The 26,264-nt window shown below is 43.2% G+C and overlaps 1 protein-coding gene across 3 annotated transcripts in view; it reads left to right on the top strand.

Moving 5' to 3' along the window:
* Nucleotides 1-26,264, top strand: part of LOC124011101 (macrophage colony-stimulating factor 1 receptor 1-like) — a 33,496-nt gene that overhangs the window by 1,596 nt on the left and 5,636 nt on the right. For all 3 annotated transcript variants that reach the window (XM_046324115.1, XM_046324114.1, XM_046324113.1), the window contains exons 3-20: nucleotides 1,298-1,588; nucleotides 1,738-2,025; nucleotides 2,238-2,368; nucleotides 2,752-2,914; nucleotides 3,612-3,807; nucleotides 9,939-10,054; nucleotides 10,234-10,345; nucleotides 11,611-11,810; nucleotides 12,086-12,177; nucleotides 12,376-12,502; nucleotides 12,735-12,839; nucleotides 12,952-13,062; nucleotides 13,215-13,377; nucleotides 13,546-13,625; nucleotides 13,796-13,905; nucleotides 22,336-22,458; nucleotides 23,561-23,672; nucleotides 23,783-23,882. In XM_046324115.1, coding sequence (XP_046180071.1) covers nucleotides 1,298-1,588; nucleotides 1,738-2,025; nucleotides 2,238-2,368; nucleotides 2,752-2,914; nucleotides 3,612-3,807; nucleotides 9,939-10,054; nucleotides 10,234-10,345; nucleotides 11,611-11,810; nucleotides 12,086-12,177; nucleotides 12,376-12,502; nucleotides 12,735-12,839; nucleotides 12,952-13,062; nucleotides 13,215-13,377; nucleotides 13,546-13,625; nucleotides 13,796-13,905; nucleotides 22,336-22,458; nucleotides 23,561-23,672; nucleotides 23,783-23,882 — 2,620 coding nt within the window. The remainder of the gene's footprint in view (nucleotides 1-1,297; nucleotides 1,589-1,737; nucleotides 2,026-2,237; nucleotides 2,369-2,751; nucleotides 2,915-3,611; nucleotides 3,808-9,938; nucleotides 10,055-10,233; nucleotides 10,346-11,610; nucleotides 11,811-12,085; nucleotides 12,178-12,375; nucleotides 12,503-12,734; nucleotides 12,840-12,951; nucleotides 13,063-13,214; nucleotides 13,378-13,545; nucleotides 13,626-13,795; nucleotides 13,906-22,335; nucleotides 22,459-23,560; nucleotides 23,673-23,782; nucleotides 23,883-26,264) is intronic.

Raw genomic sequence — 26,264 nt, 5'->3', positions numbered from 1 at the left:
CAAAAAAGGGTGTAGCAACTGCAAATTGCCCCTTTAAATGTCACATCACATATATCAGACAACATATCAAAGAAGCATGTGTCTGAGGTCTTGAATATGAACAATCATATGTAGGACAGTACTGTCCTGTACATATGGCTGAGGTCTTGCTCCATTGTATCACAGCCATATGTATTTGATAGGCAGCTAGTATACTTGGAGTCCATAGGAAGGTGGTGTGTAATGTTATCAGGAAATCTGGACCCAGAATGCTGAATGGCACAAAACCAAGAACAGCCCCCTCCCTCTGACCCTCTAAAGTTGAGCTGTGGACTGTGATAAATAAGAACATCTGCTGAACAACAAATCTCAGTTCTGCTTTGAGATAAAACAAGAAACAAACTTTACATGTAAGAACAAATGGAGAGAACACTTAGGCTGCTGTAGTGTTGAGATGTTTCATGATGATGTTTCATCTGCTTCATGGTTGCCAAATACAGTAGCGTGAATGCTGAATAAAACTGCACCATGAGAAAGCCCAAATGAGGTTTTATGGATTTAAAAGAAGAAAACAACTAGAAATGTCCTTTAAAGCCATCTTCTACTGGAGATTTGTCTTGATGTTCTTAAAACCCCCTTGACCCCAATAAGTTGTTGGAGTGTCTCAAAGAAGGCATTGTTTCTCTGTGTGTCACCAGGGAGCAATTAGCTTTGTCACACCCCAAGGGAGAACATCTCCATGGTCTTTACACCCCATATAGCTCCCTCTGTCTCCCTCTGTCTGCATCTGTTCCTTCTGTTTTTGGACGAGAAAACACTGAGTCAACTCTTTGTTTGTTTTTTCTTGTGTTTGAGGGTGTAAAAGGGCAAGGCAATAAGAGGGTATGGGTAGCCTATAGGAGACTTTGCATGCTGGGGTCATTGCTAGTTAGTAAGTCTCCTTTCATCATGACATAGATACAGAGTTGGAAAGCAGAAGTGAGAGAGGGAGTGAGACCTCTCCTTTAGGGCCAGCTCTGCAATGTGTTTCCTGAATTTGCAGTCCCCAAGTTAACTGATTAACGCAGAGTGACCAGGACGACTTTCAGTTCTCCTCGGTCTTCATGGAAAGGTCAAAACAGAAAGAAATAGTGATCTGAGTTGAGTTGATGAACACCAATTGATTTAACCATGTTTTGAGTTTCCTGGTCTGTTCACATGGTCAAGAAGTAGTCTGTCCTAACCATTAAAGTGTATGTCCATGTACTGCTATAATAACAATACAAACTGTCCAATATAGTGATGGAGTTTTAACGTCTCTGGTCTCTGTTTCCTTCAGCACAATGGCGGCATCCTGTAATCAAGCTCAACTCCCAACTCGTGGTTGGGTCTGAGGTAGTACTGAACCCTGGCACCCCATTAGTCCTGAGGTGTGAGGGTGATGGGCCAGTCAACTGGCTGACCCGGTTGGCCAAACACAAGCGCTTCATCTCCAAGGTCAAGGGGAGAGTCAGAACCTTCAGGGTGGACCGTCCCTCTGCAGAACACACTGGGACCTATAAGTGTGAATATACCAGTGTGAACGTCAAGGGCCAGAACTTGTTTTCTACAGTGCACGTGTATGTGAAAGGTAAGTTCAGAAGAGTACTGAGTTGCTGTTAATTTACCATACCTGTAGAGAGAGTGATGATTTTGATTTTAAAAGTCTTGGGGGCATGGTTTTTGTTTGCTTATCTCCCCAGTATCTCTCATTCTAACACATCCCACCTTCTCCATCAGACCCAGACAACCTATTTTGGACCAGCAGCACGTCCCTGAGTGTGGTGAGGAAGGAGGGGGAGAACTATCTGCTCCCCTGCCTGCTAACTGACCCAGAGGCTACAGACCTGGGTCTCCGCATGGACAACTGCACCTCCGTACCCCCAGGCATGAACTACACAGCAGACCCCCGCAGAGGCATCCTTATCCGCAACCTCCAACCCAGCTACAATGCAGACTATGTCTGCAGCGCCAAGCTCCACGGGGTGGAGAGGACGTCCAAGGCTTTCTCCATCAACATCATTCAAAGTGAGTAGGTTGAGTGTTGTGGAGGGATACTTTAGATAAAGTGACCAGACCTAAGTCAAAGCATACTGTACAAACCTGATCAGGCCCATGGTTCGTACTGTACCATACTGTACAATGTGTACAAATTTGATATTTTCAAAAATGAGTTTATTTGAAAAAGGAGTATGTTGCTTTATTATACATGTCGTGTTTCTGGTTCCCTCTGTGTCCAGGGCTGCGTTTCCCACCTTACGTATTCCTGGAGAAGGATGAGTATGTTCGTATCGTGGGAGAGAAGCTGAGAATCCACTGCACCACACACAACCCTAACTTCAACTACAACGTCACCTGGAATTACAAGAGGGCAAGCACTCTCAGAGTTTCTGAAACAACCTATTTGTTCCACTGTCAGAGTATCTGAAACAACCTATTTCTTCCACTGTCAGAGTTTCTGAAACAACCTATTTGTTCCAATGTCAGAGTTTCTGAAACAACCTATTTCTTCCACTGTCAGAGTTTCTGAAACAACCTATTTCTTCCACTGTCAGAGTATCTGAAACAACCTATTTCTTCCACTGTCAGAGTTTCTGAAACAATCTGTTTGTTCCACTGTCAGAGTTTCTGAAACAACCTATTTGTTCCACTGTGTCACAAGCTGTAGCTCTATCCAAGAGTTGGCCAAAACAAAGTGCATGATAATAGGTCTTCGGGATAAAAATGTTTCCTGTATCTTCTTACTTCTTACAGAGATCCACCATAGAGGAGAATGTCCAGTCTAAGGACAGCCGTCTGGACATTGAGAGCATCCTGACCATCCCTGCAGTAGACCAGTCAGACACAGGGAACATTACCTGCACTGGAACCAATGAGGCTGGAGTCAATAGCTCTGCCACCTACCTGCTGGTCGTAGGTTAGTTAATGCTGTGTCGTTCCACCAATTTTATGAAGTTGGCTTTAGCTAGCCCAGATAAGTTCCCAATCTCCCAACCTGCTGCATGTTTGAACAGCGTTGATCATTTGTGCCATGTACTTTTAATGTAATATCAATTGCAATCCAGGTCAGTTGGTTCTGTTATTAGATGATGCATAGTGATAACACATTCAGCTGTTGCCTAAATAAACAAAATATCTGATATTATATTCACATTTTAACGTTGATGTGATTTTAAATGGTTGAAATCGTAGTGATAGACATCTGGGTGACAACTAAATAAAACATCTGACATTGTTTTTCCTTTGGAATTTGGTTGTGGTTTGTGGTTGATAACACATTGGAAACTCAACAACATTTTGGCGGTCTTTTTGAGTGCATGAATATAGGTTGTTATCTCATTGATCAATCTCATTGTCCAAATAGACAACAGCGGTGAAAAAGACAACCAATGGTTATAACCAACCAGCATCCAGGATCAGACAAACCCATTGTATAATAGAACACATTCCAGTCACAGAACTGGATTGTATTCATTAGGGCAAACTGCAGCAAAACTTTTTACAACGGAAAGGAAAATCAATATTTTTCATTTTCTTTGGTTTGGTGCCTGAGGAATACAACCCTGGCTAACCTTAAATATAACCCTTCCATGTTTCTCTGTGTCCCTGTCCAGAGGAGCCCTACATCCGTCTGTCCCCCCAGCTGTCCTCCAAGCTAGCCCACCAAGGCCTGTCCATTGAAGTGAACGAGGGGGAGGACCTGAAGCTCTGTGTCCTGATCGAGGCGTACCCCCAGATCATAGCCCAGAGCTGGGACACCCCAACGTCCTCGCCCACACAGGAACACATCTTCACGCGCTACAACAACAGGTGAGCACAACCAGGTGAAGGGAACTGACTGAATGAAGCTACTGTATTGGGAAGACGTTTGGGCCTGTTGGACAAATGCGCAGCAACAGAAAACAGGTGTGAGACAGTGTCAATGTGAAATGTTCACAGATCAGAAGCTGACTTGTTCACAGTAAAAATGTAGAATGGGTAAGCAGCAGCAGCAGTGTATTAGTTGATCTGACACAAACTCAGCGGTCCAGAGAGTTCTGTACTATGAAACCAGAAGGAAGGAGCTTCTGTAATGTTTTACATCCGTGATGAGGCATAGTAGCAACAGTCTGAGGAGAACCATGATGTAGTATTCAGCACATCACACCATCTGCACTCATTGCTCTTTTGTTAAAGAGCTCCAGTAATCTAGTTCACCAGCCGGCTCCCCCTCTTTCTATATGCGGTAACAATTGAGCATGGTGGTTAGACTCCTGTGGTAATTTCTTCAGTGGTTAGATCTCCAGTGGTTAGATCTCCAGTGGTTAGACTCCAGTGGTTAGATCTCCAGTGGTTAGATCTCCAGTGGTTATATCTCAAGTGGTTAGCTCTCCAGTGGTTAGACTCCAGTGGTTAGATATCCAGTGGTTAGATCTCCAGTGGTTATATCTCAAGTGGTTAGATCTCCAGTGGTTAGACTCCAGTGGTTATATCTCAAGTGGTTAGATCTCCAGTGGTTATATTTAAATTGGTTTGATCTCCAGTGGTTTGATCTCCAGTGGTTAGATCTCCAGTGGTTAGACTCCAGTGGTTATATCGCAAGTGATTAGATCTCCAGTGGTTAGACTCCAGTGGTTATATCTCAAGTGGTTAGATCTCCAGTGGTTAGACTCCAGTGGTTATATCTCAAGTGGTTAGATCTCCAGTGGTTATATTTCAATTGGTTAGATCTCCAGTGGTTTGATCTCCAGTGGTTAGATCTTCAGTGGTTAGACTCCAGTGGTTATATCTCAAGTGGTTAGATCTCCAGTGGTTAGACTCCAGTGGTTATATCTCAAGTGGTTAGATCTCCAGTGGTTAGACTCCAGTGGTTATATCTCAAGTGGTTAGATCTCCAGTGGTTATATCTCAAGTGGTTAGATCTCCAGTGGTTATATCTCCAGTGGTTAGACTCCAGTGGTTATATTTCAATTGGTTAGCTCTCCAGTGGTTTGATCTCCAGTGGCAGTGGTGGAAAAAGTTCCCAATTTACATACTTAAGTACACACTTGAGTGGTTAGATCTCCAGTGGTTTGATCTCCAGTGGTTAGATCTCCAGTGGTTAGACTCCAGTGGTTATATCTCAAGTGGTTAGATCTCCAGTGGTTAGACTCCAGTGGTTATATCTCAAGTGGTTAGATCTCCAGTGGTTATATCTCAAGTGGTTAGATCTCCAGTGATTAGACTCCAGTGGTTATATCTCAAGTGGTTAGATCTCCAGTGGTTATATCTCCAGTGGCTAGACTCCAGTGGTTATATTTCAATTGGTTAGATCTCCAGTGGTTTGATCTCCAGTGGCAGTGGTGGAAAAAGTTCCCAATTTACATACTTAAGTACACACTTGAGTAGATACCTTAATAGAAAGTTACTCAAGTAAAAGTGAAGGTCACCCAGTAAAATACTACTTGAGTAAAAGTCTAAAAGTATTTGATTCTAAATATACTTAAGTATCAAAGGTAAAAGTAAAAGTGTAAATCATTTCAAATTGCTTCTATAAAGCAAACCAGACAGCACCATTTTCTTGTTTTTAAAATAGAAGGATAGCCAGTGGTACACACTAACACTCAGACATCATTTACAAATGATGCATTTGTGGTTAGTGAGTCAGCCAGATCAGAGGCAGTAAGGATGACCGTGTGTTCTCTTGATAAGTGTGTGAATTGGACCATTTCCTGTCCTGCTAAGCACTCAACATGTAATGAGTACTTTTGGGTGTCAGGAAAAATGTATGGAGTAAAAAGTACATTGTTTTCTTTAGGAATGTAGAGAAGTAAAAGTAAAAGTTGTCAAAAATAAAAATCGTAAAGTACAGATACCCCAAAAAACGACTTAAGTGTTATGCAGGTGAATGAGGACCCAAAAGCGACTTAACAGAAACAGAGTTTATTCCAGTCTTTAACAAAACGATAAGCCTGGATACTATCACAGGTGAAGTCCAAACAGGAAAACTGAAACCCTCTAGTCAGTAGAGGGGAACAACAGGGGATGCGACCACAGACTGCAGGTCGCTTCGGGAAGGCGCAGGCCGTAGCTGATATAGACACCTGCTCACACGCAGCATCTGAAGAAGGCAAAAACACGACGGAACAAGAACACAGCACAGCAAACATCAAACAAGGATCCGACAAGGACAGAAGCGGAAAACAGAGGGAGAAATAGGGACTCTAATCAGAGGGCAAAATAGGGGACAGGTGTGAAAGAGTAAATGAGGTAGTTAGGAGAATGAGGAACAGCTGGGAGCAGGAACGGAACGATAGAGAGAGAGAGAGAGAGAGAGAGAGAGAGAGAGAGAGAGAGAGAGAGAGAGAGAGAGAGAGAGAGAGAGAGAGAGAGAGAGAGAGAGAGAGGGAGAGAGGGAGGGGGAGAGAGAGGGATAGAAAGAGGGAAAGAACCTAATAAGACCAGCAGGGGGAAACGAATAGAAGAGGAAGCACAAGGACAAGACATGACAATATATGACAAAACATGACAGTACCCCCCCACTCACCGAGCGCCTCCTGGCGCACTCGAGGAGGAACCCTGGAGGCAACGGAGGAAATCATTGATCAACAAACGGTTCAGCACGTCCCGAGAAAGAACCCAACTCCTCTCCTCAGGACCGTAACGGGAGACGATGAAGAGGGAATCTAGGGCTATTACTCTTATAAAAATGAGACACGGGTAGAGAACTGTAAGCGTTAGAGCAATCAGGACCAAACAGGCCAGGAGAGTAACAACTAGGGACAGACTGAGACACAGCAAGGCTAAGACCAGGAACAGGAGAGAGGCGGTGGCTGTGGACAGACTGAGACACAGCAAGTGCAGGAGCAGGACCAGGAGAGATGCGGTGGCAGGGGACAGACTGAGACACAGCAAGGGCAGGAGAGATGCGGTGGCTGGGGACAGACTGAGACCCAGCAAGGCCAGGAGCAGAAGCAGAAAAAAAGTTACCGGACTTATTCTGCGCGCAGTCCGAACAAGCAGCCACGAAACGGCGCGTGTCACGCTCCTGAGTAGGCCACCAAAACCGCTGGCGAATAGAAGCAAGCGAACCCCGAACGCCGGGGTGGCCAGCTAACTTGGCAGAGTGAGCCCACTGAAGAACAGCCAGACGAGTAGAGACAGGAACGAAAAGAAGGTTACTAGGACAAGCGCGCGGCGACGGAGTGTGAGTGAGTGCTTGCTTGACCTGTCTCTCAATTCCCCAGACATTAAACCCGACAACACGCCCCTCAGGGAGAATCCCCTCGGGGTCGGTAGACGCTACAGAAGAACTGAAGAGACGGGATAAAGCATCAGGCTTGGTGTTCTTAGTACCCGGGCGATAAGAAATCACGAACTCGAAACGAGCGAAAAACAACGCCCAACGAGCTTGACGCGCATTGAATCGTTTGGCAGAACGGATGTACTCAAGGTTCTTTTGGTCAGTCCAAACGACAAAAGGAACGGTCGCCCCCTCCAACCACTGTCGCCATTCGCCTAGGGCTAAACGGATGGCGAGCATTTCGCGGTTAGCCACATCATAGTTACGTTCCGACGGCGACAGGCGATGAGAAAAATACGCGCAAGGGTGGACCCCATCGTCAGTATGGGAGCGCTGGGACAGAATGGCTCCCACGCCCACCCCGACGCGTCTACCTCGACAATGAACTGTTTAGTGACGTCAGGTGCAACAAGGATAGGAGCGGATGCAAAACGCTTCTTGAGGAGATCAGTACAACAATCATACGACCGGTGAGGAGGAAGGGAGGTGGCTCTAGACCGACTGAAGACCATGCGCAGATCATGATATTCCTCCGGCCCTCCTGTCAAATCACCAGGTTCCTCCTGTGAAGAGGGAGCAGAAGAAACAGGAGGAATAGCAGACATTAAACATTTCACATGACAAGAAACGTTCCAGGAAAGGATAGAATTACTAGACCAATCAAAAGAAGGATTATGACACACTAGCCAGGGATGACCCAAAACAACAGGTGTAAAAGGTGAACAAAAAATCAAAAAAGAAATGGTCTCACTATGGTTACCAGATACTGTGAGGGTTAAAGGTAGTGTTTCACATAATATACTGGGGAGAGGACTACCATCCAAGGCGAACATGACCGTGGGCTCCCCTAACTGTCTGAGAGGAATGTCATGTTCCCGAGCCCAAGCTTCATCCATAAAACAGCCCTCCGCCCCAGAGTCTATTAATGCACTGCAGGAAGCTGCCGATCCGGTCCAGCGTAGATGGACCGGCAAGGTAGTACAGGTACTTGACGGAGAGGACAGAGTAGTAGCGCTTATCAGTCGCCCTCCGCTTACTGATGAGCTCTGGCCTTTTACTGGACATGAAATGACAAAATGACCAGCGGAACCGCAATAGAGACAGAGGCGGTTGGTGATTCTCCGTTCCCTCTCCTTAGTCGAGATGCGAATACCCCCCAGCTGCATGGGCTCAACACCTGAGTCAGTGGGGAAAGATGGTAGTGTCGGGGAGAGGGGGGACACAGTTAACGCGAGCTCTCTTCCATGAGCTCGGTGACAAAGATCTACCCGTCGTTCAATGCGAATAGCGAGTTCAATCAAAGAATCCACGCTGGATGGAACCTCCCGGGAGAGAATCTCATCCTTAACCTTAGCGTGGAGTCCCTCCAGAAAACGAGCGAGCAACGCCTGCTCGTTCCAGTTACTGGAGGCAGCAAGAGTGCGAAACTCTATAGAGTAATCCGTTATGGATCGATTACCTTGACATAGGGAAGACAGGGACCAGGAAGCTTCTTTCCCAAAAACAGAACGATCAAAAACCCGTATCATCTCCTCTTTAAAGTTCTGATACTCGTTAGTACACTCAGCCCTTGCCTCCCAGATAGCTGTGCCCCACTCCTGAGCCCGTCCAGTAAGGAGTGATATGACGAGGCGATCCGAGCAATACCCCTGGAGTACGTGTGGGGCTGGAGAGAGAACACTATATCACACTGGGTAAGGAACGAGCGACATTCAGTAGGCTCCCCAGAGTAGCACGGTGGGTTATTAATTCTGGGCTCCGGAGACCCGGAAGCCCAGGAGGTAACCGGTGGATGGAGGCGGAGATTGTGAATCTCCTCCGAGAGGCCGGAGACTTGGGCGGCCAGGGTCTCAACGGCATGTCGAGCAGCAGACAATTCCTGTTCGTGTCTTCCTAGCATCGCTCCCTGGAACTCGACAGCAGAGTAGAGAGAATCCGTAGTCGCTGGGTCCATTCTTGGTCGGATCCTTCTGTTATGCAGGTGAATGAGGACCCAAAAGCGACTTAACAGAAACAGAGTTTATTCCAGTCTTTAACAAAACGATAAGCCTGGATACTATCACAGGTGAAGTCCAAACAGGAAAACTGAAACCCTCTAGTCAGTAGAGGGGAACAACAGGGGATGCGACCACAGACTGCAGGTCGCTTCGGGAAGGCGCAGGCCGTAGCTGATATAGACACCTGCTCACACGCAGCATCTGAAGAAGGCAAAAACACGACGGAACAAGAACACAGCACAGCAAACATCAAACAAGGATCCGACAAGGACAGAAGCGGAAAACAGAGGGAGAAATAGGGACTCTAATCAGAGGGCAAAATAGGGGACAGGTGTGAAAGAGTAAATGAGGTAGTTAGGAGAATGAGGAACAGCTGGGAGCAGGAACGGAACGATAGAGAGAGAGAGAGAGAGAGAGAGAGAGAGAGAGAGAGAGAGAGAGAGAGAGAGAGAGGAGGGAGAGAGGGAGGGGGAGAGAGAGGGATAGAAAGAGGGAAAGAACCTAATAAGACCAGCAGGGGGAAACGAATAGAAGAGGAAGCACAAGGACAAGACATGACAATATATGACAAAACATGACATTAAGTAGTACTTTAAAGTATTTTTTCTCAAGTACTTTACACCACTGTCCAGTGGTTAGATCTCTAGTGGTGCTACAACAGATCCTGCCTGGTTTCCCCTCAGGTATTCCGCTACCCTGCTGCTAAAGAGAATGATTGCACAAGAGCAAGGCCAGTACACCTTCTATGCCAGGAGTGCCATGGCCAACGCATCCATCACATTCCAAGTCCAAATGTATCGTGAGTAAAGTATCAGTAGTTTGAATATCTATACACACAGACATAATGATACAGATGCACTGCATCAGTTCATACAACAACTCTCTGAGGATCACAAGTTTTTATCAAGGCATATATTGACTATCTGTATCTGTATTTAAAACATGGTTTATTTAACCATGCTCTCTCGTAATTGGCAGAGAAGCCGGTTGCCGTGGTGAGATGGGAGAACATCACTAGCCTCATGTGTACATCGTTCGGTTATCCTGCTCCCATCATCCTCTGGTACCAGTGCTCTGGAATCCGAGCCACGTAAGTGTTTGCATGAGGGTTACTAGAGGGCAGTGGTATGATATTGCTGTGGTAAAATAGAGACTTAATAAGCACAGAAATACCCATCATTGATGATAGGAGAGACTAAATAGGTATAATGGATCATTCCACCAATTCAATGCCTTTTGAGAATTGAGAAGTGTAACTTGGTAATAAAATAAATAATCATAATCATAAAGAGCACATGTTCAACTTCATAAAAAACATTTTTCACATCGCAAGATGTTAAATGACAAAAATGACTTCAGTAAGTGCCTATTAAGTGCCAAATAAAGTAACGGTTGACCATAACAGGGTTGACCATATCAGGGTTGACAACTTCATCTTAAATCAACCATGAACCCCCTTGTGACAGTGGGAATGGTAGCTTGTTGTTTGCAACAGCGAGTGGCAATTAAATGCAAACTTCACCCCCACAAAAGCACTGTTAATACTTCTCTAGCCTATCTATCTATTGGTAACACGGTTGACGTGTTATACACGACACGCTCAGTTTACCACCACAAAAAAACTGTTAATACTTCTCTAGCCTATCTATCTATTGGTCACACGGTTGACGTGTTATACACGACACGTTCAGTTTACCACCACAAAAAAACTGTTAATACTTCTCTAGCCTATCTATCTATTAGTAACACGGTTGACGTGTTATACACGACACGCTCAGTTTACCACCCCAAAAAAACTGAAAATCGCCTGAAGGAGTAGAACCAGCTCACCTGCTTTTACATTATGTTTTGATTATTAGATGTTTGTTCCTTTTGAATAAAAAAAAGGAACAATTTCACCATGTTAAAATGAGAGTTCAATTCACGTGACAGAGTTGACATTAAAATAAGGGACATATGTAAATGAATGACACAAAATAAATAGTAATCCTCAGAAATGACTCTGTCAAACCAACAAAATAGCTTGGAGAAATGTTGGGATTAAGTGGGTTAAAATCGACCAAGAAGTCACAGAGGCACTGAGCCACAAGATTCTGAATTTTTGCACTTCAGCAAGTCTTTATATATATATTAAAAATCAGATGTATAAATTCTCCATGTTGTCTATGTTAAAGGGCACTACATTTAATATAACAGGCTTTAAAATTCAATATTGGTGCCCAATTTCTACTTAAAATATCAAAAGGCACTCGTCGCAGAATATCACTACTATGGTGTTTTTTTATATAATAACGTATTGGATGTCATAACTAAATGAGGGAGTCAACCTATCTCTATCCCTTTCTATGAGAACAGGTGCAATGAGAACAACACAGGTCTCCAGATGCCTGCTCCTCTCCTGGCACAGACGGTGAAGGTCCAGAGGGAGGAGTACGGGCCGGTCGAAGTCGAGAGCGTCCTAACCGTGGGACCGTCAAACCGTAGGATGACCGTGGAGTGTGTCGCCTTCAACCTGGCCGGAGTTGGCAAAGACACCTTCGCCATGGAAGTTTCCGGTAAGAGTCAAAGCACAGTCATCCATGGCTATCCTCATGGTTACTGTCTAATCCTTAGTTCACACCTTGTTTCTGTGTCATCATAGTCAAGTACATGAACTGTACATGAACTGTCCGTTCATTTGTTGATTCAGATTCACATAATATGTTACTTTAGCTACAGCTATTCATCCTCAGTTCCACATAAACCCATTCCAAAACCATTATACATAGAACATTCCGAGTGTCATCTACACTCTCCCTCCTGACTCTCTGTCTGCTCTCTAATTGGATAGATAAAGTGTTCACCTCCACCCTATCGGGAGCAGCTGGTGTTCTGGCCTTCCTCATCCTGCTTCTCATCATCCTGCTCTACAAGTACAAGCAGGTAGGACACACAACAGCCTCTGCCATATACAAAATACACTGAGAGACCAGTATGCAATCTCGTCTAAAATAAACCTTGGTAACGAATGGATATACTGTATCTATGAATAGAGTATTCACAAATATCTCTAGTTTCAAATCATTGTTTCCTTTTAGCTTTTCAAATGATTGACTAATGAACATTTCCTTCCCTTTGCAGAAACCGAGATATGAGATTCGGTGGAAGATCATCCAGGCCAGTGATGGAAACAACTACACCTTTATCGATCCAAGTCAGCTGCCATACAATGAAAAGTGGGAGTTTCCCAGAGACAAGCTCAAGCTAGGTTTGTGACCTTTTCTTAAACAGGATACTGCAGTGGTTTGGTACTTTGGAGATAGATATTCCACTCTTGTGTTATACATTGTATCTTGATTTGAAAAGGCAGTTCTTGCTGGTTGGCGAATGCATGGAATCTCAACTAAATGTACAACTATAAATTGTAGTTACTTACGAAAATAAAGTATATTGACTTACAGTTACATTTGTAAGTTATGTGTTGGCTGTGTGACCTGTAGGGAAGATCCTAGGAGCTGGGGCCTTTGGGAAGGTGGTGGAGGCCACGGCTTATGGTCTGGGGGAGGACGACAATGCGATACGAGTGGCTGTCAAGATGCTCAAAGGTCAGAATCCATTGAAAAGAGAACGCTTTTTAATCCATGAGTAGAATTGATTAAAGCTGCAAAAATGGCTGTGATCTGAGTGGTACAGGGTAATTTCTCTCTCTCTCTGCAGCCAGGGCCCACTCAGATGAGAGAGAGGCTCTGATGTCAGAACTGAAGATCCTGAGTCACCTGGGACAGCACAAGAACATCGTCAACCTGCTGGGAGCCTGCACTCAGGCAGGTGAGAACGGAGCACTCTCCTTAAAATGCATGGAAAATACATACGTATTTGAATCAAATTCGACCAACATTTTTAGCTTAAAAAATACAGTATATTTGGAAGTTTAACATCTCTCAATTTCTATAAAATAATATCCATTCATCTTCTCTAAGGACCCGTACTGGTGATTACCGAGTACTGTAGTCATGGAGACCTTCTGAACTTCCTGCGACACAAGCAGGAGACCTTCCTGAACACTGTCATGAACATGCCAGAGGTACCAGAAGAGACCAGCGACTACAAGAACGTCTGTGAGGAGAAACAGTTCATCAGAAGGTATAGATCATATTGGCATGCACCAAGCTCATGAAAAAGCAGGTGGACTCTCAGTAACCTTTATTCAACATACAGCAGCAGCCTGGTGACGTAACCACTTTGTCTGATTAGCCTCCTCCCGAACCTCCCCCTCCCCCTCTGATCCCTTCCTCCCCTCCCCTCTACCAGTGACAGTGGGATCTCCAGTGTGTCTTCTGACAGCTACCTGGAGATGAGGCCTGGTCCCCAGCCTGTCAACTCCTCTCTGGGTAAACAATCTGTCGTTCTAACCTTCTCATTTATCAAGCACCAGTCACTGCACAAGTTTTCCACTGTATTGTTCTTTGACTAATTTAGACATTTGGGTGGACATCGCTATATTCTATTCTTTTTTATTCTATTCTATTCTATTCTATTCTATTCTATTCTATTCTATCAGACTCTCTGTGTGAGGAGGGAGGGCCAGACTCGTGGCCGTTGGACATGGATGACCTGCTGAGGTTCTCCTATCAGGTGGCTCAAGGTCTGGACTTCCTGGCAGCCAAGAACGTGAGTCACATCAACACACAGTTTCAAAACAAAGCTTTCGAAACAAGGCTTGTGTAATTAGGCATATTTCACAGTTTGAGATGATGTTTGGTGATAATTGGTCACACTATATATTTTTAAAATATCATCTGACAGGTAGAGATTACCCACGGGGCACAAACTGGTTAAATCAACATTGTTTCAACATAATTTGTCAACATATTGTGATGTGGAATCTACGTGGAAAAGGCTTTGGATTTGTTGATTTGAGTGTAACATGTTAAAACCTGTTAGTCCTATAGGGGCAGTATTTCATTTTTGGATAAAAAGACGTGCCCGTTTTAAGCGCAATATTTTGTCACGAAAAAATGCTCGACTATGCTTGGAATTGATAGTTTTGGAAAGAAGACACTCTGACGTTTCCAGAACTGCAAAGATTTTCACTGTGAGTGCCATAGAACAAAATCTACAGGCAAAACCAAGATGTTTGAGTGACCAGGAAATCAACAGGATTTCTGGAGGCACGTTTTCCATGATCTCCTTATATGGCTGTGAATGCGACAGGAATGAACGGACACTTCCTATCGTTTCCCCCAGGTGTCTGCAGCATTGTGACGTATTTGTAGGCATATCATTGGAAGATTGACCATAAGAGCCTACAATTACCAAGTGTCCCGCACGGTGTCTGCGTGGAAATTGGTGCGCAAAAGTCAGGTACCAGTATTTTTCCATCCGAATCAGAGAAGAATGCACGCTTCCAGGGAAGGCATTTCAATGAAGAGATATATGACAAAACACCTTGAGGATTGATTCAAACAACGTTTTCCATGCTTCAGTCGATATTATGGAGTTAATTCGGAAAAAAGTTTGACTTTTAGGTGACTGAATTTTCGGTTAGTTTCGGTAGCCAAATGCATAGTAACAAAACGGAACGTTGTGTCCTACACAAGCATCTTTCAGGAAAAACTGGACATCTGCTATGTAACTGAGAGTCTCCTCATTGAAACATCTGAAGTTCTTCAAAGGTAAATTATTTTATTTGATCCCTTTGCTGGTTTTTGTGAATGTTGCGTGCTAAATGCTAACGCTAAATGCTAAGCTAGCTATCACCACTCTTACACAAATTATTGATTTTCTCTGGTTCTAAAGCATATTTTGAAAATCTGAGACGACAGGATTGTTAAGAAAAGGATAAGCTTGAGGACAGGCATATTTATTTCATTTCATTTGCAATTTTCAGAAATCGCTAATGTTGCGTTATGGTAATGAGCTTGAGGCTGTAGTCACGATCCCGCATGCGGGATGGGGCGGCCACAGGATTATGTCAACCCATTTTCAACATAGACAAACCATGTATACATGTTTTATTTATTTGTACCTCCTGCTGGGGGAAATTGATCTATCTACAGCTATACATTCGATCTTTAACAAAGCTCAGCCCTGCTTAGCTTTGATATTTGTTACTGACTATTATTATCCCCGGGACCACTCATACGTAGAATGTATGCACACATGACTGTAAGTTGCTTTGGATAAAAGCGTCTGCTAAATGGCATATATATATATCAATGATCTGTTGTGAAAATGGTCCTTCTGTAGCTCAGTTGGTAGAGCATGGCGCTTGTAACGCCAGGGTAGTGGGTTCGATCCCCGGGACCACCCATACGTAGAATGTATGCACACATGACTGTAAGTCGCTTTGGATAAAAGCGTCTGCTAAATGGCATATATTATATTATTATTATAAAATGATTGTTGAGAGATCTCCACTTAATACATTTACTGTTGCTATCGAAGTAATTCCAAAGGGTAGGTTTAACAGAGCAAATGAAATGTAATCATATTTTATCAATAATATATCATCAATGAGGCCATTTAGGCCTATGTAACATTTGGGAAGTCATCAACGGCTATTGGTTCAATTCAACTCAGGATTCAACTAAAAATAGACCAAGGGTTTGAAGCTTTGGTTGTCTTCAAATGGAATCTACAAGTTAATAATAATACATGTTAGATTTATGTCTCCATCTAAAGCAAAAATAAAAGTTCAAGAATAGGATTCAATCAAATCAAACTGTATTTAAAGTACATTTACATTATGATTTGATTTAGTCCTATTCTTTCACTTGGATGTTTGAGATGGAGACTCCAAATCCAACATATCAATTATTAATTTGTAGACAAACAAATAAGACTAATCCAGTGGCTCAGATGGAAACATCCAGGCAGTAGATATAGTACATTCCTTTAAATGTTGAAATTTGGTTGCATTGTCAACCAAAATCAAGACAATATTAATTTTGCAAGACAGCCATAACATTAGGCTATTTACTATCTTACAAACTGATGTAACAGTATTTATTCAACCTTAAAATGGGTTACACATTCATGGTCACATGTTCTTTCCCATAGGGGTCACGCTGGCATGTGCCCCTTCAGATTTTTCCCATTGATATTTTTTAAATAAATAATATATACATATATTTTTTACATAGAGTTAAGCATAATGATTATGGCTCTAGATTACATGAAAAAGCTGTTTCAGGTGATTGAAAAATGTGACATTCTCCAACTTATGGACAGGGGGCCTAGCCCCCCTCCAGACAACCGCCCTAGCCATCAAATCAAAATCTAATTTCATTTGTCACATGCTTCGTAAACAACAGGTGTAGACAAACAGTGAAATGTTTACTTACAGGTCCTTCCCAGCAATGCAGAGAGAAAAAATTGAAATAATAGAAAAATAATAACATGAGGAATAAATCCACAATAAGTAACTATTGGCAATACACAAGGGGTACCAGTACCGAGTCGATGTGCAGGGATACAAGGTAATTGAGGTAGATACAGTGGGGAGAACAAGTATTTGATACACTGATTTTGCAGGTTTTCCTTCTTACAAAGCATGTAGAGGTCTGTAATTCTTATCATAGGTACACTTCAACTGTGAGAGACAGAATCTAAAACAAAAATCCAGAAAATCACATTGTATGATTTTTAAGTAATTAATTTGCATTTTATTGCATGACATAAGTATTTGATCACCTACCAACCAATAAGAATTCCGGCTCTCACAGACCTGTTAGTTTTTCTTTAAGAAGCCCTTCTGTTCTCCAATCATTACCTGTAGTAACTGCACCTGTTTGAACTCGTTACCTGTATAAAAGACACCTGTCCACACACTCAATCAAACAGACTCCAACCTCTCCACAATGGCCAAGAATAGAGAGCTGTGTAATGACATCAGGGATAAAATTGTAGACCTGCACAAGACTGGGATGGGCTATAGGACAATAGACAAGCTGCTTGGTGGGAAGGCAACAACTGTTGGTGCAATTATTAGAAAATGGAAGAAGTTCAAGATGACAATCAATCACCCTCGGTCTTCGGCTCCATGCAAGATCTCACCTCGTGGGGCATCAATGATCATGAGGAAGGTGAGGGATCAGCCCAGAACTACACAGCAGGAACTGGTCAATTACCTGAAGAGAGCTGGGACCACAGTCTCAAGGAAAACCATTAGTAACACACTACGCCGTCATGGATTAAAATCCTGCAGCGCACGCAAGGTCCCCCTGCTCAAGCCAGCGCATGTCCAGGCTCGTCTGAAGTTTGCCAATGACCATCTGGATGATCCAGAGGAGGAATGGGAGAAGGTCATGTGGTCTGATGAGACAAAAACAGAGCTTTTTGGTCTAAACTCCACTCACCGTGTTTGGAGGAAAAAGAAGGATGTGTACAACCCCAAGAACACCATCCCAACCGTGAAGCATGTAGGTGGAAACATCATTCTTTGGGCATGATTTTCTGCAAAGGGGACAGGACGACTGCACTGTATTGAGGGGAGGATGGATGCGAGATCGCGAGATCTTGGCCAACAACCTCCTTCCCTCAGAAAGAGCATTGAAGATGGGCCGTGGCTGGGTCTTCCAGCATGACAACAACCGAAACACACAGCCAGGGCAACTAAGGAGTGGCTCCGTAAGAAGCATCTCAAGGTCCTAGCCAGTCTCCACACCTGAACCCAATAGAAAATCTTTGGAGGGAGCTGAAAGTCCGTATTGCCCAGCAACAGCCCTGAAACCTGAAGGATCTGGAGAAGGTCTGTATCGAGGAGTGGGCCAAAATCCCTGCTGCAGTGTGTGCAAACCTGGTCAAGAACTACAGGAAATGTATTATCTCTGTAATTGCAAACAAGGGTTTCTGTACCAAATATTAAGTTCTGCTTTTCTGATGAATCAAATACTTATGTCATGCAATAAAATGCAAATTCATTACTTAAAAATCATACAATTAGATTTTCTGTATTTTTGTTTTAGATTCCATCTCTCACAGATCAAGTGTACCTATGATAAAAATTACAGACCTCTACATGCTTTGTAAGTAGGAAAACCTGCAAAATCGTCAGTGTTTCAAATACTTGTTCTCCCCACTGTACAGTGGGGCAAAAAAAGTATTTAGTCAGCCAACAATTGTGCAAGTTCTCCCACTTAAAAAGATGAGAGAGGCCTGTAATTGTCATCATAGGTACACTTCAACTATGACAGACAAAATTAGAAAAAGAATCCAGAAAATCACATTGTAGGATTTTTAATGAATGTATTTGCAAATTATGGTGGAAAAAAAGTACTTGGTCAATAACAAAAGTTTATCTCAATAATTTGTTATATACCCTTTGTTGGCAATGACAGAGGTCAAACGTTTTCTGTAAGTCTTCACAAGGTTTTCACACACTGTATTTTGGCCCATTCCTCCATGCAGATCTCCTCTGGAGCAGTGATGTTTTGGGGCTGCAACACAGACTTTCAACTCCCTCCAAAGATTTTCTATGGGGTTGAGATCTGGAGACTAGCTAGGCCACTCCAGGACCATGAAACGCTTCTTACGAAGCCACTCCTTCGTTGCCCGGGTGGTGTGTTTGGGATCATTGTCATGCTGAAAGACCCAGCCATGTTTCATCTTCAATGCCCTTGCTGATGGAAGGAGGTTTTCACTCAAAATCTCACGATACATGGCCCCATTCACTCTTTCCTTTACACGGATCAGTCGTCCTGGTCTCAACAGGACAGCCCCAAAGCATGATGTTTCCACCCCCATGCTTCAAAGTAGGTATGGTGTACTTTGGATGCAACTCAGCATTCTTTGTCCTCCAAACACGACGAGTTGAGTTTTTACCAAAAAGTTATATTTTGGTTTCATCTGACCATATGACATTCTCCCAATCTTCTTCTGGATCATCCAAATGCTCTCTAGCAAACTTCAGACGGCCTGGACATGTACTGGCTTAAGCAGGGGGACACATCTGGCACTGCAGGCTTTGAGTCCCTGGCGGCCTAGTGTGTTACTGATGGTAGGCTTTGTTACTTTGGTCCCAGCTCTCTGCAGGTCATTCACTAGGTCCCCCCGTGTGGTTCTGGGATTTTTGCTCACAGTTCTTGTGATCATTTTGACCCCACGGGGTGAGATCTTGCGTGGAGCCCCAGATCGAGAGAGATTATCAGTAGTCTTGTATGTCTTCTATTTCCTAATAATTGCTCCCACAGTTGATTTCTTCAAACCAAGCTGCTTACCTATTGCAGAAGCAGTCTTCCCAGCCTGGTGCAGGTCTACAATTTTGTTTCTGGTGTCCTTTGACAGCTCTTTGGTTTTGGCCATAGTGAAGTTTGGCGTGTGACTGTTTGAGGTTGTGGACAGGTGTCTTTTATAATGATAACAAGTTCAAACAGGTGCCATTAATAAAGGTAACGAGTGGAGGACAGAGGCGCCTCTTAAAGAAGTTACAGGTTTGTTACAGGTTTGTTACAGGTTTGTGAGAGCCAGACATCTTGCTTGTTTGTAGGTGACCAAATACTTATTTTCCACCATAATTTGCAAATAAATTCATTAAAAATCCTACAATGTGATTTTCTGGATTTTTTCCCCTCGTTTTGTCTGTCATAGTTGAAGTGTACCTATGATGAAAATTACAGGCCTCTCATCTTTTTAAGTGGGAGAACTTGCACAATTGGTGGCTGACTAAATACTTTTTTGCCCCACTGTACATACAGGTAGGGGTAAAGGGATTAGGCAACAAGATAGAAAATAAACAGTAGCAGCAGAGTATGTGATGAGTCAAAAGTTAGTTCAAAAAGGGCCAATTCCAATAGGCCATCCTGATGTACTTTGTGCCCCCTCAGATTTTTGGGGTGCTTGACGCCCCTGGTTTACTGCAACAATAGATGTCTACTTATGTAATCATTGAAACTGTACATGTTCATGGTCTCAGATCAGTGGAAATCTTGGCATTATTCACTTGTACCATGTACTTTAATGTAATCTCAACTGCAATCCAGGTTATTTTGTTGTGCTATTAGATGAAGCACAGTGATAACCGTTGGACTAGTAACTGGAAGGTTGCAAGTTCAGACCCCCGAGCTGACAAGGTACAAATCTGTCGTTCTGCCCCTGAACAGGCAGTTAACCCACTGTTCCCAGGCCGTCATTTTTTGTGAAGAATCAACAACAAGTGGGACACAATCATGAAGTGGAACGACATTTATTGGATATTTAAAACTTTTTTAACATCAAAAACTTAAAAATTGGGCGTGCAAAATTATTCAGCCCCCTTAAGTTAATACTTTGTAGCGCCACCTTTTTCTGTGATTACAGCTGTAAGTCGCTTGGGGTATGTCTCTATCAGTTTTGCACATCGAGAGACTGACATTTTTTCCCATTCCTCCTTGCAAAACAGCTCGAGCTCAGTGAGGTTGGATGGAGAGCATTTGTGAACAGCAGTTTTCAGTTCTTTCCACAGATTCTCGATTGGATTCAGGTCTGGACTTTGACTTGGCCATTCTAACACCTGGATATGTTTATTTTTGAACCATTCCATTGTAGATTTTGCTTTATGTTTTGGATCATTGTCTTGTTGGAAGACAAACCTCCGTCCCAGTCTCAGGTCTTTTGCAGACTCCATCAGGTTTTCCTCCAGAATGGTCCTGTATTTGGCTCCATCCATCTTCCCATCAATTTTAACCATCTTCCCTGTCCCTGCTGAAGAAAAGCAGGCCCAAACCATGATGCTGCCACCACCATGTTTGACAGTGGGGATGGTGTGTTCAGGGTTATGAGCTGTGTTGCTTTTACGCCAAACATAACGTTTTGCATTGTTGCCAAAAAGTTCAATTTTGGTTTCATCTGACCAGAGCACCTTCTTCCACATGTTTGGTGTGTCTCCCAGGTGGCTTGTGGCAAATTTTAAACAACACTTTTTCTGGATATCTTTAAGAAATGGCTTTCTTTTTGCCACTCTTCTATAAAGGCCAGATTTGTGCAATATACAACTGATTGTTATCCTATGGACAGAGTCTCCCACCTCAGCTGTAGATCTCTGCAGTTCATCCAGAGTGATCATGGGCCTCTTGGCTGCATCTCTGATCAGTCTTCTCCTTGTATGAGCTGAAAGTTTAGAGGAACGGCCAGGTCTTGGTAGATTTGCAGTGGTCTGATACTCCTTCCATTTCAATATTATCACTTGCACAGTGCTCCTTGGGATGTTTAAAGCTTGGGAAATATTTTAGTATCCAAATCCGGCTTTAAACTTCTTCACAACAGTATCTCGGACCTGCCTGGTGTGTTCCTTGTTCTTCATGATGCTCTCTGCGCTTTTAACGGACCTCTGAGACTATCACAGTGCAGGTGCATTTATACGGAGACTTGATTACACACAGGTGGATTGTATTTATCATCATTAGTCATTTACGTCAACATTGGATCATTCAGAGATCCTCACTGAACTTCTGGAGAGAGTTTGCTGCGCTGAAAGTAAAGGGGCTGAATAATTTTGCACGCCCAATTTTTCACTTTTTGATTTGTTAAAAAAGTTTGAAATATCCAATAAATGTCGTTCCGCTTCATGATTGTGTCCCACTTGTTGTTGATTCTTCACAAAAAATACAGTTTTATATCTTTATGTTTGAAGCCTGAAATGTGGCAAAAGGTCGCAAAGTTCAAGGGGGTACTGTAAATTGCTCAATATTAGGAGTTGAGAAACAGAGTCGACATCATTATAGATAATATATTCTCCTATTTTCTACTGTAGGTATGTAAATCAAAATGTGTTTTGTCTGTTGTTGCTCGCGCTATTTATCAAAACATTGAAAATAAAAAATACAAAAATACAAATATTTTTGCAGTACCTTTGCTTTGGCCATGGACCCCTGGTCCAATACCCCTGTTTTAAATTGTGCAAAGTGTAGTGATAACACATTGGGAATTCATCTAACTGTTAGCTGTCTGTTTGAGTGGGTGAAAATATGTTGGAATCTCATTGATCAACATATCTAGCAAGTATTACCCAATTCCCCACGTTGTAATGATGTGGTGTGCCCAGTGGATAGAGATGAGAGCTCTTTGTGAGGTTGTGGTAAGCCACTAGAAGTGATCCTCTCTCTGTCTGTCTCTTTCTCTCAGTGTATTCACCGGGATGTTGCAGCCAGGAACGTCCTCCTGACAGACCGCCGTGTGGCTAAGATCTGTGACTTCGGCCTGGCACGTGACATCATGAATGACTCCAACTATGTGGTGAAGGGCAATGTGAGCGAACAACAACAACCTCAAATGAACAACCACCTTAATAACAACATGTTCTGTGTCAGTAACAACTATTTCACGGGTTTAGTAAGGGCCCGGGCCTGGGTTTCTACTACACTATATGGAATTGTTTTAAGATGGTCATACCAAGAATCATTTAGATATTTGAATTTAGAATTTTTAGGCCCCTTGTCAGTATATCAAAAATATTTACCAAAATGATGAAACATTGAATTTGGCCTTACTGCTATTATCCCATAGAAACACATTGAATAATGTATTCATACATGGAAAAACAGATAGTCAAAAATAAATCAAAGGAAGTTTGTTTGGAAGTGTCCCATATCTGAGAAATATAAGAAAGATCAGTTATAAACTATTATAGTTTTGTTTAACCATATTTAGCCCCTTTATTAGGCACTAAACTACTTTAATATAGAGTATACTGTCTACCTTTGTTTCCTGGTTAAATAAAGGTTAAATAAATAAAATACTTCCATTCATTTGATAAATTTCCGGGGGACCTTCAGACGAGTCTTGTGATGCTTGTGGGTGTCCTAGAGCGTTTGTGAGACTCTCGCCTTTCGATGGTGAGTGTTGAGCCCAAACTGTTCAGACACTACAGACAGAAGTTGGTAGATCAGCGGTACCGACTTCAGACGAGTCCTGTGGCGCTTGTGGGGGTCGTAGAGCAAAACGGAGAACACCATCGTGTTTGTGAGAGTCTCAACTTTCTAAACCAAACTGAACCGTTCTCCTGGTCTGACAAACACCACTGTAGCTCTGCCACCTTCCACCGCAGATGCGGAAGGCCGACATGGGCGGATGTGGTGGACTGAGTCTATGCAAAACAGATATACAGATATATCAAGCTTAAACAGACATATTTTAATGGGGACTTTTGTATTAAGCTAATTGAAGTACACGTCGCTCTGACTTCGACTCTAGGGGGAAAAGGTCAAGACACTCCATATCTCTGTTGCCTGTAGTCATGGCAATTATAGTTGGCAATTGTAGTTTGCTTTTGAGGTTGCGTTGCGTATTAAATATAAACGGTTAAATATACACATTTTAATATGTATTTCCTCACACTATGTGTCTGTAGGCACGTCTGCCAGTGAAGTGGATGGCTCCAGAGAGTATTTTTGATTGTCTCTACACTGGCCAGAGTGACGTCTGGTCCTATGGGATCCTGCTATGGGAGATCTTCTCTCTAGGTGAGCTGGCACAAACATGCATATCTAAACACAGTGGAAATTGACATCTCATTGGTGAAGTCATTCAGTCGTTCTTCTTAAATTGATTGTGTTTTGTTTAATTTCTGTAGGAAAGAGCCCCTACCCCAGTATCCTGGTGGACACCAAATTCTACAAGATGATAGAGTCTGGTTATCAAATGTCCCGGCCAGACTTTGCCCCTCCAGAGATGTAAGTTACACATTAAGGGCTTTTAGGTTTCAATAACCTTGTCCCCATGTTGAAATGAGGCGGAAGTTTTTAAGATTTAAAGCACCATGTTTTTCCCCACTGAGTAAGCCTAGCTTCATTGAGATACAGATGCATATTACAATATCCTTTTATATTTTTCTGGAATACTTAACAAAGACCCCCTATATTCCAATCATACCCCCTTTTCAGAATTTATGATAAAAATAAATATATTTATTGTGCCTTTTATTAATGCATTAAGCATGGCCGATTCCAGATTACTTCCTCTTAGCCCCAAGTTACAAAGCTCCCCTCAAACATCAAACACACCACAGAAACAAGAAATAAATAGTGTATTTTTCCTCCGAGGCTCTGCACATCTGTGAGTGTCAATTTTCCGTGGTTGTCACACTACCCAGAATACGTGTGTTGTGAGGCCAGAGACAGAGTTACAACCTAGTCATCAGGGACCCTTTGTGTGGGGGAGGGTAAGTTAGTCCTCGATCAGGCATGGTACTGTGTGGTGGTGAGGTAGTCCTTGATCAACCATGGTTCTGTGTGGGGGTGAGTTAGTCCTCTGTCAGGCATGGTTCTGCATGTTAGCCACATGATCAGCAGGCTGGAGTCCGGAACAGTGTCATTTCACAGTCCAGGCAGGGAGAAGACTGGTGGGACTGTGGTGGCGTTTATGAGGGGTGCATCTATGTGCGTCACAATCAACCATGCTTATCATTGTAGTGTCTCGATACATAGAACACTTTTTGACCAAACTTTGGGATTGTAAGTAGTACAAAGCAGTATGGCAGGTGAAAAGTACACCTTACAGTAGCAACAGTCATCAAAATTGTTAAAAGGTTTTAAAAACAATTATAGGAAATGAAACAGTTGAACAATGGATGAAGATACTTCAAACCTTTAGAATGTTTAAAGGCACGGGATCATTTAAATGCGCGGGATAATAGGCGTGTGTGTCTTCTCTAAATAAACAATTGAAATAGGGCTGCAATGCAGCACATTAAAGCAGAGCCTTGACATGTTTGTGTTTCATAATCATCACAGTTAAAACAGGAGAGCAATATCTATCTGGTAAAGTCCACAAAACATAGATTACAGTATAAAACAAACAGTTTGATGGTCACACTATTGATTCAGGAGGACAGTTACCACAGCCGTCGCCAAGAAAACAAGAGTGTGTGCCGACATTTCAGCACCACCAGCTGGCTGGACAGAGCCTCTCCAGCCGTCTATAGCGGACCAGCATTCAAATCAAATCAAATTGTATTTGTAACATGCGCCGAATACAACAGGTGTAGTTGACCTTATAGTGAAATGCTTACTTACAAGCCCTTAACCAACAATGCAGTTTTAAGAAAATACCTAAATAAATGTGCGGGGGCAACGGTGCCGAGGTAATGAGGTAATGTGTATATGTAGGTAGAGTTATTAAAGTGACTATGCATAGATAATAACAGAGAGTAGCAGCAGTGGAGAAGGGGGGGGGGTAAATGCAAATAGTCTGGGTAGCCATTTGATTAGATGTTCAGGAGTCTTATGGCTTTTGGGGGTAGAAGCAGTTTAGAAGTCACTTGGATCTAGACTTGGAGCACTGGTACCGCTTGACGTGTGGTAGCAGAGGGAGCAGTCTATGACTAGGGTGGCTGGAGTCTTTGACAATTTTTAGGGCCTTCCTCTGACACCACCTGGTATAAAGATCCTGGATGGCAGGAAGCTTGGCCCCGGTGATGTACTGGGCAGTATGCACTACCCTCTGTTTAATGCCTTGCGGTCAGAGGCCGAGCAGTTGCCATACCAGGCAGTGATGCAACCTGTCAGGATGCTCTCGATGGTGCAGCTGTTAAACCTTTTGAGGATATGAGGACCCATGCCAAAACTTTTCAGTCTCCTGGGGGGGGGGGGATAGGTTTGTCGTGCCCTCTTCACAACTGTCATGGTGTGCTTGGACCATCTTAGTTTGTTGGTGATGTGGACAACAAGAAACTTGAAACTCTCAACCTGTTCCACTGCAGCCCTGTCGATGATAATGGAGGCGTGCTCGGTCCTCCTTTTCCTGAAGTCCACAATCATCTCCTTTGTCTTGATCAAGTTGAGGGAGAGGTTTTTGACCTTGCACCAGGTCTATGACCTCCTTCCTATAGGCTGTCTCATTATTGTCAGTGATCAGGCCTACCACTGTTGGGTCATCAGCAAACTTAATGATGGTGTTTGAGTCATGCCTGTCCGTGCAGTCATGAGTGAACGGGGAGTACAGGAGGCAACTGAGCACGCACCCCTGAGGGGCCCCCGTGTTGAGGATCAGCGTGGCGGATGTGTTGTTACCTACCCTTACCACCTGTGGGTGGCCCGTCAGGAAGTCCAGGGTCC

This window comes from Oncorhynchus gorbuscha, linkage group LG23 (assembly GCF_021184085.1).
Source record: "Oncorhynchus gorbuscha isolate QuinsamMale2020 ecotype Even-year linkage group LG23, OgorEven_v1.0, whole genome shotgun sequence".
NCBI lineage: Eukaryota > Metazoa > Chordata > Actinopteri > Salmoniformes > Salmonidae > Oncorhynchus > Oncorhynchus gorbuscha.
Note: the sequence above shows the minus strand (reverse complement) of the source record. Positions and strands in the feature narration are given on the sequence as shown.